Here is a 17677-nt window from a genome sequence, read left to right as displayed (position 1 = left end):
ACTTCCACCACTGCAAGATGTACTCATTTAGCCTATACCAGACAAAAATAAAGGTAAATACAACAAAATATACACTTTATCGAAACTAACATAACAAAATAAATCAACTATACTTAAAGCACAACTATTCCAAGAAACAAACAAGAAGATAAACTAAATGAAATAAAATAAAAGATCATCATGAGGGTACAGTTCAATTTCCTCTGGAAAAGCATACAATTGTTGACTGAAGCACCACCTCTCCCTTTGTTTGCTGACACATGGAATGCTGCTGTTCACTCCATGGACCAGAGGAATCTAGGCCTTAGGTAGAGTTAAACAGCAAATAGAAATATAAGAAGTGTACACCCTTCGGTACATTCAAGAATTTAATCAATTCTTAACTTGTCCTATGTTTTTTCTTCTTCTTATAATTAGGGAATTGAAATAGAGTAACAAAACCATGTTAAATTAAACAAAATAACCAATTTAAACCATGGTAGAGGGCAAATATGCGAGGTGGGCTATGCACCAGTCACAAGGACATATACACCTCGCACCACATGAAGTGGGTTTGAAGTATCTGTATTGTAGATATTTGCTCCACTCTTCATCCTTCACTCTGAAATGGGTCTTCAGCGTTACAAACAACCGTGTTGAGTCTGTGCCTGCTTGTTTCTGTATAGCCCCACAAGCTGTAGTTCACACTCTAATGTCTATGAATATGATTTTGGTTCAGAGTGTCTGCAGACTGAGAAGGTTATTCATCTGTGGTCTGTGCAGTATATTTGCCTACTGAATTTAAAGGTGATGTTTGGCCTATAATCTTTGTTAAAGTACTTTTAATATATAGATAAAACTACTACTTTGTATGCTGATTCCCCTAGCTATGATGCTTTTTAAATACCTCACCAGTCCAGTACAGCAACATTGACTTAAACAATAGCGTTTGTTTTTCGGCGAAACTATCAGTTTTTGTAAACAGTCATTATTTTTGCAATTTCATTCTGTGATGCTAGTGACGCAGAAATTACACACTTCAGCTTCAAGTGTGAATTTAAAGAAAACACAGCTGCATTCACTAACGGATTCTTGTGGTTTGAAGCTTTATATATGCAGGTACAATAACGGAGGAAAAATCAATCTTGATCCATTTGTGCATGTGTAGTCAATCTATAGACTCACGGGAGGGAGTCTGGAGGCATTGAAATGTCTTTAAATGTTGGTATTAGCTTGGCTTCTTTAGGGGAATGACCGTGAAATGATGGTGTTTACATGTTGTTAGCTATTTTACACACTTTAGCTAAGAAAAGTGTGTGAGACTTGTTTAATTCCTTCAGTTAAATGCATAAACATGGTACTGTGGTAAACCTGTGGTGGTGTCTTGTGAAAAAAAACTTAATGATGTGCTCCAGTGAGCTACAATACTATTCAGCAGTTTAGGATGTTGTAGCTGAGTGAGCTGCTTTCCGGCTAACATGGATTTTTTTTAAAAAACTTTTTTGTTTACCTTCTATTTTCAGTTTTCATAGATGAGCTTTTAATGTGGCCATCAATTTAGAAAGAAACAAAAAGCTAAACTAATATAATTTTTATTATACATAGTCCCTAATAACACACATGCTGTACAGTACAATAATTGACTGTTTAACGTTTTTTATTTACTATTGCAAAATGTACATTTCATTAAGCATTTCTTAATTTGCTGTACATTGAGAATACAGTATTCCTTGTTGAGTGATGGAACAACACTCAGCAGATAATTTAGCAATGTTTGTAATGTTAATGCACTAATTTATTATATTTTTTTTATTTATTTTTTTTCAGATACTTGATACACTACCATTCAAAAGTTTGGGGTCAGTAATACATATATTAAAAGAAATTGGTATTTTTATTCAGTAAAAGGGAGTATAAGGACTTTTACAATGAAAAGCTTTTGCATTTTACAAAAAAATTCTATATCATATACATTTTTTTATAAAATTATGAAGCATCACTAAACTGTGATAATAATCTGAAATGTTTCTTGAGCTCCAAATTAGCACATTAGAATGATTTCTGAAGGATCACGTGACACCGAAGACTGGAGTAATGGTGCTGAAAATTCAGCTTTGAGATCACAGGAATAAACTACATTTTAAAATGTATGACAATAGAAAACAGTATTTTATCCACTTGTATTATTTAAAGAATACTCCCATTTTACTGCATTTTTTATCAAATAAGTGCAGCTTTGATGAGCATAAGAAACTAAAACACTTAAAAAATAAAATCGTACTGACCACACACTTTTGAAATGTAGTTTACATACAAGTTAAGGTTGATTAGGGTCTGCAGGCTTCAAAAATGACACACGGAAGTTGGAAGTCTGAACCCATATGATAGCTTTATGTAATTGGGAATATATGGAAAGTTCTGCAGGAAACATGAAAATGAGAAAAAAATGTCTTAAGCAATACAATAGCTTTGTGATAAATATGGAGTTATTGTCTGAATATCTTCCTGTTGCTTTAAATAATGTCATGTGGGTTTGGAAAGACATGAAAGTGAGTAAATGATGACAGAATTTTATTTTTGGGTGAACTAATCCTTTAAAGTAGAGCACAATGCTGTCCAGATTGATGCGGCCTATCTCAGATATCCTGATGATTTATGTGCACACACTGGGTTAAGCACACGGTTATGAGTGCTGAGGTATTTCTATAGCTATTTATGTGAATGAATTAATTATCCTCAAAGTATGAAAGCTAATGTTTATTCTTTCCTCTCCCCTTTTCCAGGTCAGTGGGGCAGGTGTATGGGGGAAGAATGTGGAACTGGTGGGGTTCAGTCCAGGACGGTGTGGTGCATCCACTCAGAAGGCTGGACCACGCACCACTCCAACTGCCGGCACGCAGACAAACCTGAAAGCCAGAGGCCATGTTTTAAAGTGTGTGAATGGCACCAGGATCTCTTCGAATGGGAGGTGTCAGAATGGGGGCCGTGCGTTCTAGCCCCCTTCCAGTCCAACGAGCTCAAACCGCGAATTGCGGAGTGCATCACGGCCCAGCATGGCATCCAAAGACGGAAAATCCATTGCGTGCGCACCTCAAACCGCACGGCGGTTACGGAAAGGATATGCGAGTTCTTCTCCCCAAGACCGGCGCTAGAGCAGGCCTGCTTGATCCCCTGCCCTCACGACTGCGTTGTGTCTGATTTCTCCTCCTGGTCCGGCTGCAGTCGAACATGCGGCTCGGGTCTCCAGCATCGGACCAGACATGTGCTAGCTGCGCCGATGTACGGAGGTGCTAACTGCCCTAACCTCACCCAAACGAGGATTTGCGCAAACCTTTTGCCCTGTCCGGTAGGAGAAAGCGAGCATCACTACAGCCTTAAAGTCGGCCCCTGGAGCGAGTGCAGGCAGCCGCAACACAAGGGGCTTTGGATGAGCGGAAGGACCATGCTGGACTTCAGCACAGGAGATACCGAGAGGAACACCGTGAAACGGCATATCCAGAGCTCCCAGCACCACCATCACCACCTCCACCACCACCACCACCACAGCCTCAAGGGCTTGGACGTGGAAATCGGCTACCAGACGCGGCAAGTTCGCTGTGTGCGCAGCGACGGCAAGAACGCCATGCTGAGGTAAGAAGCCCTGAACGTACGCAGACACATCAGCCGTGTCTATTCAATTTACAGTAATCTGTGTACAAGCAATGCATGCCTGAAAGACAAACCCTCTGAGAACATAAACCCTTTTAAGGTCTAAATCCCAGATTATGCTCTTGAAAGCAAGGTACTGCTGCTGCTTGTGTGAAAGGAATTGCTGTGCAGCTGGATTTTTTGAAGCGGCTCTGTGAAGTGGGCCTAGCTAAATCGGTTAGTCCTCCATTAATCTCTTTCCCGCTGCCGTACTATACAAGGTGAGCAGAGAGACATGCCTCTGGCAGCATGGGAGAGCTGGCTCTCTGAGTAGAACAGACTCTGGTGTGATGGAAAGGATTGAATTTACTCTCTTGCTGCAATCTCTGCATCCATAGTATGAGTTTGGAATGACGGTCAATCACTGTTACGCTGTAGTTTGTGCTTTATTCTCGTTTCGGTCTCACTCTCGGTAGAATTAGAAGTCGTTGAGAGGTAGCTCATCCTTCTTTCACAAAGAGTATGGATTTCCTGCAAACTGAGGATAATGAATGCTGGAACTAAGGCAGGCTTTGAACATGACTTTAAAGATGCCTCCTTTGCAAAATATTGATTCGCAGGCACTCATGATAAAGGTTTTAAGTCTCAAATGTAGACTTTCATGTTTTTGCTCTATTTTACCTGTGTCATGGTGCTGTCTGCTGCAGCTTGCTATCCAAGGTAGTTTGTCTAATAATACAGTGGTTTGAATATTTTAGACGCTATGGAGCCCAAATATGATCATCCTTGTGAGAAGGACCCCCATTCATATGTTTTCATGGATTGACCAAATGTATACTTATGAAAAATTAATGTTATAAATATGTGTAAAACGTAATTCCTGTTACATTGCATCAATACATTATTTCCTGTACAGTTAGATGTATTATTTATTAAATGTACAGTTTTTATTATTTATATATTTATTTTAATCAAATTATTTAGTTTAAAGCCTTGTTTATACTTTTGGCCAGCACATTTATAGTCATTCAACAAAATTCTAACAATATGGGTCATTGACGAATAAGGTTTTTAAAAGTGAAAAAAAAAAAAAAAAAAAAAACTAATGGAGATATCATTAATTTTGAAGTTTTATTAAGTGTTAACAATGAAATTATGTGGTTTTTATAATCAATTAACGCTGCTTTTGTCGTTTTTTTGTCACCAAATTTGTCCCCAAAAAACCAAAATTTCAGTTTTACCGAATGACACTTTTGGTTATACCGAATGACGATATTTTCAAACAATGCTAACAGGCTGATATCTAGCTAACTAACTATTTAGATTGCTAGCTAGCTAGCAAAAGGACAATCAAACATTTAGTATTTAGTACAAGTTTTTTAAAATATTACAACATTTTCCATGTTTTATAGTGGTTGTACTGAATGACCCGATGTTTCGGGACATGTGTTTGACCAAGTGAAAACATGAATTTTTCAGATAGTTATGAGAGAGTTAGTTACTTTGCTTCACAACTATGTGGTCCTTTGCAGGTGTCTGAATGATGTCACATCCTGTCACACGATATTGAATGCATGACTTGATCCAAAATGGTCCCTTTATATTGGTTACTCCGAATGACATCAATGAAATTCATTTTTCCGGACATTCTTTCTCATAACAAAGCAACGACTTCTACACATAATTTTAATACCATTTTGCAATATGTTGGTATATGATGTTATAAAATCATGCCAGAATAAAAAATATATACACTTATTACATTTTAAGATATTTTAATCACAGTTGAAATGGCTGTATTGGCCTTTGGACGGTTAAACCAATTGACCTTTTGACACTTCAAAATCTTTAAAATACATTTATATAATTAAAACCTTATATAAAAGTAATCAATAAAAGTGATCTAGTTGTACTACCTTAAATACTTTGGATGTCATCTTTGTTTTTTTTTAATTATTATTAAGGCCTTTGGACAACAAAAATGACCTGTCACATCATTGACCCATATATAACCTTCCTTGTATTTACATAACAAACTTATACATTTATGTTTGATTCAGTAACTATATGTAAACATTTATTGGAGAAAGGTTTTAAAAGCATTTTAAGAAATATTTTGTGTGTGTTTTATATTTATAATATGAGCGAGTTATGGCCTTATATGAAGTGCAAACAGCCGTATAATTGTAAGAGCATAAAGCAACACTTCTTGATGTGTCTTTTTAAACAGACTGTAAATGGGGATCATCCCTTGTTAATCCTCATGTCAGGTGAAAAGAGGCTGTTATGCTTTGACATACAAATATCTTCATTCTTCATGCTTTTGGCATTGTCACCTGCCATTGGCTTATGAAGACAAAAGCTTAAGAAATTAGAGTTGACATAGTGAAACTTTGCATTCCTTGGATGTTGTCATCTGTGGTTATTTCCACTGAGAGCAAATCTTTGTCTGACAGAAAGACAGTATATGTATGTTTTATATGTGAATCTTAGTTGGTTAAGCAATTTAAATGTCCTTGGTCTATGGAAAGGCAGATGTTCTTGCAGCATTTTTCCTCCGTTCCCTCTGGGTTTTTCATTCCACATTTGTTTAACACAGATTTTCGAGCATCTTCATTCACAGTTCAAAGTGGGGAGGGTTTTGGGGGGTTTGTAGAGCAGAATGGGGTCTGACAGGTTTACTACAGGTGTAACATAACAAGAGAGAGGCCGTGGTGTTATTTTACAGTGAGACAGAGCATTTGCTCTAATTAACATATTCATTTGTAAATCCTATGTGCACGCTTAATGAAATGTAGTGATTTGAATATTTCCCACCTGAGTTCAATTTCTGCAGTTTTTCCAATTATAGTCTAATTATCATTTAAAACGAAGTGAAAATGAATGCTACACAAATGGATTATGATATACACAAGTAATTGAATCGGGTGACTTATACGGATGAATCGCTAATTAGATATCCAATTTGTAGTGCATTTATTCATATTTCATATTGCAGATGTTGCTTCATAGGACACAAAGGTGAAAAACTCATTTAAATATCCTTCACTTTACATTCATTACACTGTCTGGTGTCTTGCTATGCCAAAAAAAATCAGATGCACTCGTTTGCTTTACAATCACTCAAGTATATTAAGAAAAATGAAACATTTCTGAGTAATAATTACTTTAGTCTTCTCTTGCCACAGATACTCATATTATTAATTATGCTGAAAAGCTAGCTGAAAATTGCTGCTATGGGTTTTGTGAGTTTGTTTTAACTGAATTCATCACTACAAAATTCATAAAGGTTTTTCATTGTGCCCTATCAGTTAGCAACAGTAGAGAAACATTTGATGGCATTTATCTCATTTTATAAACCGTATTCTCAACTCTAAATGACAGAGACTATCTTCTGTTCTTTTTGGCAGCATTGAAATGTTTGAATATATTTTCCCTGTGCTTTTCATTCTTAATTTATTTGTTTTCTTGCTCATAGTCTTTGTACCCTTGACAACGGCCCTGGAACATTCCAGTCGTGCATTATGCCCAGAGACTGCGAGACATCTGATTGGTCCGTTTGGAGTCCATGTTCAAAGACATGTAGGGCATCAGATATGTCGCCTGGTTTTCGAGTCAGGACTCGAAGCATAACACAAACTCCCATTGGACTAGGCAAAGAATGCGCTGCTCTCGAAGAAAAGGAAGCCTGCAACATCATCGGAGATTTACTTCCAAACTGCCCTAGGTTTGTATTTTAGCCTCCCAATAGTAATTAACTTCTGATGTGAAAGTGTAAAAAAAAATTTACAAAATGTTTTTTTCGAGTGTTGTTCAAGTATTTATTTACCGAACCTCTGTTGCATCAGAGCATAGCAAAGATTAGAAGAAGCTAATTAGTGAGATTAGGTTTTTGATCAATAGCAGCAGAATGTTATTTCATTAAAACTGCTGCTTTATGCATCATAACACTTTGCTTAGTCAATGCATTTTCATTAGTAGATGGTTTCCTGCCGGAAAACGGGAAGCTAAGCCTATTAGTATCTTTCAGCGGCAGCTCGCTGTGTCCATTTATCCATTGCAACTTTTGAGAGGAGCCCAGCACGATATAATGAGACTATAGGGCCAAAACAAAAGAAGTATGTTTCACCACAGCGGGTGTGTGCTTTTGTTCTCCAGGTATGTGTGGAAGAGCACAGATTGGGGGGACTGTCAAGTGGTCCCTCTCCTCAGCCAGCAGGACAGAAGGCTTAACAATGTTAGTGTTCTCTGTGGTGGAGGGATTCAGACCAGGCAGCTGTACTGCGTCCAGGTCCCAGACAACTCCACCCTTCATCACAGAAAAGAGGGTAAGGTTCAGTAAATTCAGTGGTATGGCTATACAAAAATCTTTTCTGCGGCATGTGTTGTTTTTTTTTATCATAGGTTATATACGCTACCGTTTAAAAGTTTGTGGTCAGAAATTAATACTTTTATTCAGCAAGGATGCATATAATTGACCAGAAGTCATAGTGAAGACATTTATAATGTTATAAAAAAAAAAATCAATTTTGATCTTTCTATTCATCAAAAATTCTGAAAAAAGTATCACAGTTTCCACAAAAAAATATCAAGCAGGATCATGTGACACTGAAGACTGGAGTAAACACTGTTCATCTTTGGAACACAAATGAAGATCTTTTTTAATGAAATCTGAGAGCTTTCTGTCCCTCCATAGACAGCTAAGTGACTACCACTTTGATGCTTCAAAAAGTTCATAAAGAGATTGTAAAACTAATCCATATTAATCGTGTGGTTTAGTCCAAATTTTCTGAAGAGACGTAATCGCTTTATATGATGAACAGATTGAATTTAGGCTTTCACATCAGTTATGGTAAACGGAAGCTCAAGCATGTTCGCTTGATGAGGAACCAGTGAGGTTCATTCTCATTCGTTACGCAGCACGTTTGAGCTTCCGCAAGAGGTTTGTTCTCGTGCGTCAAGCAGGTTCGGTTGCTTTTGTTTATGTTCGCTGATCAATGTTTATATGAGAATAAAAGCCTAAATTCAATCTGTTCATCATATAAAGTGATCAAGCCCCTCAGGAAATTTGGACTAAACCTCTCGATTCATATGGATTAGTTTTACGATCTCTTTCTGAACTTTTTGAACCGTCAAAGTGGTAGTTGCGTAACTGTCTATGGAGGGACAGAAAGCTCTCAGGTTTCATCAAAAAGATCTTCATTTGTGTTCCAAAGAGGAACGAAAGTCTTACAGATTTGGAATGACATGAGGGTGAGTAATTAATGACAGAATTTTCATTTTTGGGTGAACTCATCAAAATCATCAATATATAAGTACTAGTAGGTGAACTGAATTCCTACTGGTCAGTGCTTCACATTACAAAGGCTAATTCATTTTGGTTTAATCAATCTAGATGAGAAGGTTTTTGGTTAGCCATTTTCATTAGCCGTGAGTAACCGTTAGCCTGGTAATACCAGACTCTGCTACTTCACTTTGCTTCGTAGACAGAGTCTGGAATGGCATAATAGAGAAGTGTTTTCTCTCTCGCTAGGGGACGCTTGTCTGAAGTTTAAAATCATTGGTTACCCGTAAGCCAATCAGATACGTTTAGTTATGACGTATGTTATCCGCCTGTACAGCCGCATCGAAGCACAGACATCATGCATCGAACTCAAATCTATGATTGAACTTCCACTGTAAACCTGTTGTAAACACATGATGATGTGAGCGAAATACCGGAGTGAACATGGCTGTAAACGACTTTTGCAGATTATGCGAAGTTAATGCATCCCGAAGTTTGCATCCCGTGTCTCGTTTCCCATTTCCGCGGTCGTTTCGGTTTTCGATTTCTCTAACCTACAATGTAAAACTCGGCGCTTAGCATCTACGTCACGGCTCTCAGCCCGCCCTCTGTTCGTTGATTGGCCCGGCTGTTTCCAGACCGGTGGCAAACACAAAGCTCTGACGCTGTATCAGACTGAGTACAGAAGCGAAATGAAATTGAGCGGAAGTAGGAAGTCTGACGTAGTCAGGCTAAGTAACCGTACCTTTTGAAAAAACCTGTTTCTAAGACTAAAGGTGGTTAAAGGGAGTCACCTTGTTCTGAAATTAATTTTGAGGAGCTGCACTAGCCAGTGAAAGCAGTGTTTGGATGGATTTGAGACATGTTGAGTTGAGAAAGGCATACAGATGAAGATGACTTATTTCAATCAATGTTGTTTGGGGATATAGATCAATGAAAATCAGCAGAGGTGTTTGCTTTTTCCACATGACCCAGAGGACTCACACTAATGTTAACAGAATGCAGTCAAAGTGTGAGACTTTCAAAAGGTTCGCCCAAACTTTGGAACACTTGTTTGACAAAATTTCACATTGAGAATCAATGCAACGCAAAGTCAATGCAAAATCTTTTTACTTTCTTACTGCATCTTCCTGGTCTTATTGGGAACAATTTGTTCAGTGCACGTTGTTCTAGAGCAAAAACAAATTCTATTAGTTGCTCCTCCTCTGAAACAACTTTCCTTTTCTGCTGATGTCTCTTAGGCCATGCAGGCTATTGGACAATATGAATCAATAGCTAAATAGTTGTTTAAGCTTTGTTTTAAGTCTGGCTTCTTTCTCATTTCACGATCTAATCAATTCCTGATTGTTACAATCATGTCCCACCATAAAAGTTTTCACCTGGAATATGTTTTCACTTGGAAATACATGAAATGTCAGAATTAAAATGTATTGCAAATAACAATTTGCCTTAACTTTAAAGTCAGCATGAAATGGAATTTTTATTTTCTAAATGCAATGGTTTTATTGTGAACAAATCATTCATGCGTGTTTCATTTTTACTTTTACTCCATATTTTGATGGACAGAACCAAGTCTCCGCACCACATTCTGTTCTTTTTCCATAATCCATTGCACCCGGTCACAATATGGAAGGATCTGTTCTGTCGCAGATTCCGCTACATTCTAGGCTAAATACTTACACTTACAAAAGGCTTTGAAATTGATTTTATTCTTTGTTTTGGGTTGGGAATTGGTGCTCAGCATGAAAGATCAGAAATTATACTTAAGATGTTGTTAAGAGAAATTCTTGCCTGATATATGGATTCTTTCTCACTATACTGTGTCTTTGTCTCTGTCATTTTATAGTGTCTAGGCCTGTAAGTGGGCTTCTGTGTGCGGGAGATTTGCCGTCTGCGGTGCAGCCCTGCTCCATACCGTGCCCACAGCTGTGCCTGCTCTCATCCTGGTCCTCCTGGGGGGCCTGTCTCCACGACAACTGCATGGAGACACATGGACGAAAAGGTAGGACAACATGGGAGTAAAATGTCATAAAAAAAAACAAAAACAAAAAAAACACCTGCCCTCTTATTAATAAATATTGAATAAAATTGATGATTGTACCACCTCTCCACTGAGCTAAACCCGGAGTTAACAGTATCTAAAACTGACACCACTTCTGGTGAGAGGTGATAACATCTGTCACTGAAGTGAGCTGGCAGAGTACTGCCCTATAATGAGAGAATTTAGCAGAGGGCAGACTGATGTCACATGAATCAGTCATACATAAGTGGAGCTTTCAATCAGAAATGACTCATTCTGGGCAATCGTAAGAATAATCCCAACTTAAACACAGTGCTGCACTCTTATCATTCACCTGCTTTACTGAGACTAAAGGAAGGTTAAAAATCAATCCATCATATGTATGTGTATTGAAAGAATTCCTAATTTAAGAAATTGTAAAGCAGTTCTATCCATCCATCCATCCATCCATCCTCATTTATGCTTCCTACCTATCTATCTATCTATCTATCTATCTATCTATCTATCTATCTATCTATCTATTTATCTATCTATCTATCTATCTATCTATCTATCTATCTATCTATCTATCTATCTATCTATCTATCTATCTATCTATCTATCTATCTATCTATCTATACTCATTTATGCTTCCATCCGTCTATCTGGAATTGGTGCTCAGCGTGAAATAACAAATACTTTTGATTTTGTATTGGTAAATATTTTAATTAACAAAGATTAAAGGGATAGTTTACACAAAAAATGAAAATTCTGTCATCATTTACTCACCTTCAACAGGGTTTTTCTTGGGTCAAAAATGGTCTTCGGTGGTGACAGACACGATCATCCACACAAACAGTAAAAAGTGCCTGCGAGCCCAATACTGACAATAAAGTACCCGTCACTCTCACTGCAATTCTTTCTTGCCCTCTTTGCAAAAAAATCTGTGATTTCATAGCTTTGTTAAGAGAAGATACTTTTTTGCTAGACCTGAATTTTTTTTTGGTATGTATAATAATAATTAATAATCAGCATTAAAAAGTAGCATTAAAAAGTTACATTAACTAATAATATAATTTTCTACCATATACAATTCAATGCACCTAGCTAACAACTTGTTGTTCAGGTAAAATATTCGTTATAGACAGTGGTAGATTAGTTGTTTTCATGATTCACTAAAATGAATCTGTTCAAATGAGTCATTCGGTCACGAATCGGACATTAGCAGACGTTGACGCGTTGCATGGGAATCGCGACTGTAATTAGGACATCGCAAAAGATTTGTCAACACAGAAAACACTTCACCACTGGATAGGATTTTCTTTTTGTTTACTGAAAGTGTAGTTTATGTCAGCTGCACGTGCAGGGCGCCTGTCGGAGAAGATGAGGTGACATTTTTTTAGCACTATTCACACCCAGCGGTTATTCAGGAAAAACATTCTCCGAATACGCCTCGTGAAACATTGATTCTTTCTTCCGAACTTTTACCATCGTGTCAGTTGATTTAGATTATTATGTGCGAGAGAGAGAGAGTGCAAAGACAGTGCTTACTTTGAAGACAGTGAGTTCGTGTGCACGAGGGAGGAGCTCTGCTCGTTCTGTCAGTCAGCGCAGCAATCATCTGCATCACTAATAAACAACCCTCAATAACTGATCAAATAAGGCTTTGGCAGAACAAAAAATCATTTTGGTGGCCGCCAAAAAATTTTCAATGTAGGAAAAACCCTGTTCAAGTAGTTCCAAACCTGTATAAATTTCTTTGTTCTGCTGTACGCAAAGGAAGATATTTGGAAGAATGTTCAGTAACCAAACAGATCTCGCCCCCCCATTGACTACCATAGTATTTAATTTTCCCTACTTTGGTAGTAAATGCGTGACGAGATCTGTTTGGTTACTGACATTCTTCCTTTGTGTTCAGCAGAACAAAAAAAATCCATACAGGTTTGGAACTACTTGAGGTTGAGTAAATGATGACAGAATTTTCATTTTTGGGTGAACTATCCTTTTAATGTTAATAGTGATGTTAACAAATGAAACCTTATTTTGAAGTGTTACCAAAAGAGCTCTTGAGGAGATGTATCTGAGGTCACAATTATTTTCCTCTCAAGAGACCCATCAGAGAAAGATTTGCTTTCCATTTAAGCTGGTTGCTGTCTAGGAGATGTTGTGATGTGTCTTCCCAATGGGATTGTCTGATAGGGTGTCTCTTTATTCATTGTTTAGACAGCACCTCGTTAGACAAGAGACTATTTACTGTTCTCAAACACTTCAACACCTCACTGCTGTTTCAGAGAGTATTGTTTGATCTTTGATATTGGATGAACTATGCAGAACTCCAGAGCCTAGAGCTTTCATAAATATAAAAATGAACTTCTGTCCTCCACATACAAACATAGATTTCATCAGAGGAGCCTCATAGATTTTTTTGTTTTTGTTTTATTAATGTTTCTAGTGCATTACAAATCTGCAATTGCCCACAGTCATATTTTTATCCTCTTTGTGAGATCTTGGGTGTGCGGAGGAATGAATTGAACACAGGCTTGGTAATAATTGTAAGTGGCAAATTCTATCCAGCATTAATGTGAGTAGAGAGCATTGAAGTGGGACTGATAAGGTTCTGAAGTATTGGAAGTGAAACGCTGCCTGCAGCCCACCAGTCTTTCCTATGAATAAGTCTGATAGCTCATGTGAACCTTTCAATTATTAATATCCACAGGGATGTGCCTCCACCAAATTGTTTTTTGCATTTTGAAGGAGGCTATTGGCTGTCCAGGCTTTCCTTTTGGTCCAGAAACAGGGCTGCTGGTGTGTGAAACATGTCTGCATGCATGTTCTCCATGGGAGTATTTCCTCCACTGTACTGCTCAGGTGTAGTTGTAATTTGTTCTTTGGGTGTCCTGGGATTGAACTGTTGTCATCTACAGAAGAAGAATGCTGCTTTGGGGGCTCAGAGGTACAGGAAGTTGTTTGTTACACCCTCAGCCTGTCATGTTTTGTCTTGTAACAAAACATGCATTTTAGTGTAGGTTCAATTACTGTATGTACAGTATATAATAATAATAATACATGATATAATTATAATAATAAAACATTAGTACATACATTATAATAAAAATGTCATGTCACAAAAATGTAGAGAAATTTAAACTGTAACACTTTAGTGTAGTCCAATTCTCACTATCAAGTTGCTTATTAGCATTCATATTACTAGGATATTGGCTGTTTATTAGTACTTATTAAGCACATATAAATTCCTTATTCTGCATGACCATATGCAGAATAATATGCATATGGTCATGCATACATATGCATATTCTTGCATGATTTAATGTGTTTCTAGTATGTTTGGTACTTAATGGCATATTTAAATGTTTCAGAGAGTGAATTACAGTGTAAGGTGGCGCTATGACTAACTGAATATTTGGATGTAGATGTGTTCAGGCCAGGACATTGTATGCCTGACTTACAAAAACTTCCTGTTTCATGGCGAAACATCAAATTTTTGTCTGGCCGCCACAGACACACCAGAGAAAACTCAAGATCTTCGCAATTTAACATTGCAAAAGCCTTTAGATTAGACTAACCAAATATGATGTTGATCTGATTAAAGCTTTTGTTAAAGTACGATGTGTGGAAATGGCAAAAACTGCAAAATTTTTGCAGAGAAAATTCAAAGTATCTCACTTCCTGTTGGGTGTTCAGATTTTGCAGCCAGGGACTTTTTTGTAGGTATTGGGCTGTTAGATCTGTCTGCCGAATTTCATACTTGTATGTGAAACGTAGCATGAAGGGTGCTTAATTGATATTTTGTAGGTGGCGCTATTGAGCCATTTTGCCACACCTAATTCTGGAACCCATATCAGACGTAAATTTTCACCACTTCTGACGCGTGTGCAAAGTTTCATGAGTTTTTGAGCACGTTTAGGCCCTCAAATGCGATTAATTTTGGAGAAGAATATTTGACTCAGCAATTCCAATAGGGTCCTCACACCATCAGTGCTCGGGCCCTAAATATAGACTAGCTTTATGGGTTCTTCATATGATGCATTCTGATTTATACATGCATCCTACAGAATTAAATGGAATACATCTGTTCTTAAGTGAAGCAAACCGGTAATCCCTCAAGGTTTAAATTATATATATATGATATATTCAGAGCTCTTGTCACACAATGCACTCATGTCTTATAGAGTCCATTTTGTGTTAAAGCAATGTTGAGAGCTGTAGGGTGTTTTGATTATTTCAAAGGCTTGGCTGACACTATGCTTTTCCCAGGACTGCCGAATCAAGCCCCCCTGCAGGGGTGTGAGATGAACCAAATCTCACTACTGGCATGCACATAGTCAAGGAGCAAAGATATGAGGAGTTAGTATCTACTCATCACAGACCGTAAACAGGATCAGATGCTATCCAGACAGCTAGCGTACCACACTTGTGTTAGCCATCAGATCTTCTTGTTTGATAAATTATGCTTGGAGTAATGCCTGATTCATCTTTTTTCTTGCTTAAGCACTGTACTGTAATGCATATTGATGTCGTCCAGAGCTGGCTTTGAGAACGTATGCCAGTTTATGAAATATTAATTAAAGCTGGCCTAGTGTTTTTTTTTTTTTTTTTTTTTCCCGAAAGAAAATAAAAGATAACGATGATGATCTTTCTAGCAGACCTTTTTTGAGAACAGTGTTTTGCCTTGATGTTTAAGCAGTACTTCTAGGTGTGAAATCTTCATATTCCAGTGTTATTTAAGTCATGACTGGCGTCTCAGTTTGCAGTCATAGCTCATAGCTTTACAAATGAGTGAATGAAAAGAGTGTATTCAGGCAAATTACAGCAGAGCGGGAGGAGGAATTTATTCTGCTAACAAAAGCTGTGACAGAAAGCCTTTTGAGATGAGTTTCTATTACAGGCATATTTAGCCACCGCTAGAATTTCAGTTCAGAACTCACTGACCAGAAACTGGCACTTGTTTTTCCTCACAATACCCCTAATCCACCTGTCTCGGGCTCTGTTCACAGGCTACAAGCAGAGAAGGAGAGAGGTGCTGGAGGAAGGATCTGGAACAGAAAACTGTGCCCATCTCCTGGAGTCAATGCCCTGTGAGGATCCAGTGTGCTTTTTGTGGCAGGTGCTGTTTGAGAGCGCTTGTGTGCCCAACACAGGGAATTGTGGAAATGGAACCAGGACTCAAACTGTGGCTTGTGTCAACTCACAAGGTAAACAGACAAAATATGTCATTATGTTTTTATTTGTTTGAATTGAATTGAATCATATTACTTCAGGTTTTTGAAAGAAGTATCTTATGCTCAACAAGACTGCATTTATTTGATAAAAACAGTAATATTGTGAAATTATTACAGTTTTAAATTTTTTTTTTTTATTTTAATGTATTTTATATATTTCAATATATTCCCATGATGGCAAAGCTATTATTATTACAGTTGTGGTGCTTAATATATCTGTGATAAAACTGAATGTTCTTTTGTGACATTATAAATGTCTGTCACGTTTGGCTGCATTAATACAGGAGATTCAGAGAAACAAACTGTATTTAATAGTGAAACCAAGGAGAAACTCATAGAATTCAAAAATAAATTAGATCGAACAAGAACAGAGGAAACCAAGGGCTTAAAGGCACAATATGAATTAAAATATCCAAAAACCAGTAGAACAATTTTATATATTTTGTTAAATGGTGTACTTACATTATCCCAAATGTTTCCAACAATGTTTAAATCCAGATAAATCAGCTATTTTAACCAGTGTAATGGCCTGTGTCATTGCGTCGCCTATCAATGACATCATATCAGCGTTACCCATGATTGAAACCATGGAAATACCAAAGACGCTTTATGTGTTTTATTAGACAGGTGAGCAACTGTTTAAAGGTGCCCTCGAATGAAAAATTGAATTTATCTTGGCATAGTTGAATAACAAGAGTTCAGTACATGGAAAAGACATACATTGAGTTTCAAACCCCATTGCTTCCTCTTTCTTATGTAAATCTCATTTGTTTGTCATATGCAAATATTGGGGTCGTACATATTAATGATCCCGACTGTTACGTAACAGTCGGGATCATTAATATGTACGACCCCAATATTTGCATATGCCAGCCCATGTTCGAGCATTAGACAAGGAAAGGCAGTATTAACGTCTGGATCTGTGCACAGACAAGGTAAGCAAGCAAGAACAACAGCGAAAAATGGCAGATGGAGCAATAATAACTGACATGATCCATGATAGCATGATATTTTTAGTGATATTTGTAAATTGTCTTTCTAAATGTTTCGTTAGCATGTTGCTAATGTACTGTTAAATGAGGTTAAAGTTACCATCGTTTCTTACTGTATTCACGGAGACAAGAGCCGTCGCTATTTTCATTTTTAAACACTTGCAGTCTGTATAATTCATAAACACAACTTCATTCTTTATAAATCTCTCCAACAGTGTAGCATTAGCCGTTAGCCACAGAGCATATAGCCTCAAACTCATAGAGAATCAAATGTAAACATCAAAATAAATACTTTACTCACATGATTCGATGTATGCACACAGCATGCATGACGAACATCTTGTAAAGATCCATTTGAGGGTTATATTAGCTGTGTGAACTTTGTTTATGCACTGTAATATAGTCGAGAGCTCGTGTGGCAGGGAGCACGCGATTTAAAGGGGCGGCGCGCTGAAAAAATCAGTGTATAGTTAATGATGCCCCAAAATAGGCAGTTAAAAAAATTAATTAAAAAAAATCTATGGGGTATTTTGAGCTGAAACTTCACAGACACATT

The 17677-nt window shown here is 37.4% G+C and overlaps 1 protein-coding gene across 4 annotated transcripts in view; it reads left to right on the top strand.

Annotated features, from left to right (window-relative positions):
- thsd7ba (thrombospondin, type I, domain containing 7Ba) overlaps positions 1 to 17677 on the top strand; it is a 320311-nt gene that overhangs the window by 172485 nt on the left and 130149 nt on the right. For all 4 annotated transcript variants that reach the window (XM_048193226.1, XM_048193227.1, XM_048193228.1 and 1 more), the window contains exons 5-9: positions 2763 to 3609; positions 7085 to 7333; positions 7765 to 7934; positions 10737 to 10892; positions 15905 to 16102. In XM_048193226.1, coding sequence (XP_048049183.1) covers positions 2763 to 3609; positions 7085 to 7333; positions 7765 to 7934; positions 10737 to 10892; positions 15905 to 16102 — 1620 coding nt within the window. The remainder of the gene's footprint in view (positions 1 to 2762; positions 3610 to 7084; positions 7334 to 7764; positions 7935 to 10736; positions 10893 to 15904; positions 16103 to 17677) is intronic.

This window comes from Megalobrama amblycephala, linkage group LG6 (assembly GCF_018812025.1).
Source record: "Megalobrama amblycephala isolate DHTTF-2021 linkage group LG6, ASM1881202v1, whole genome shotgun sequence".
Classification (NCBI taxonomy): domain Eukaryota; kingdom Metazoa; phylum Chordata; class Actinopteri; order Cypriniformes; family Xenocyprididae; genus Megalobrama; species Megalobrama amblycephala.
This window is presented reverse-complemented; position numbering and strand designations above follow the sequence as displayed.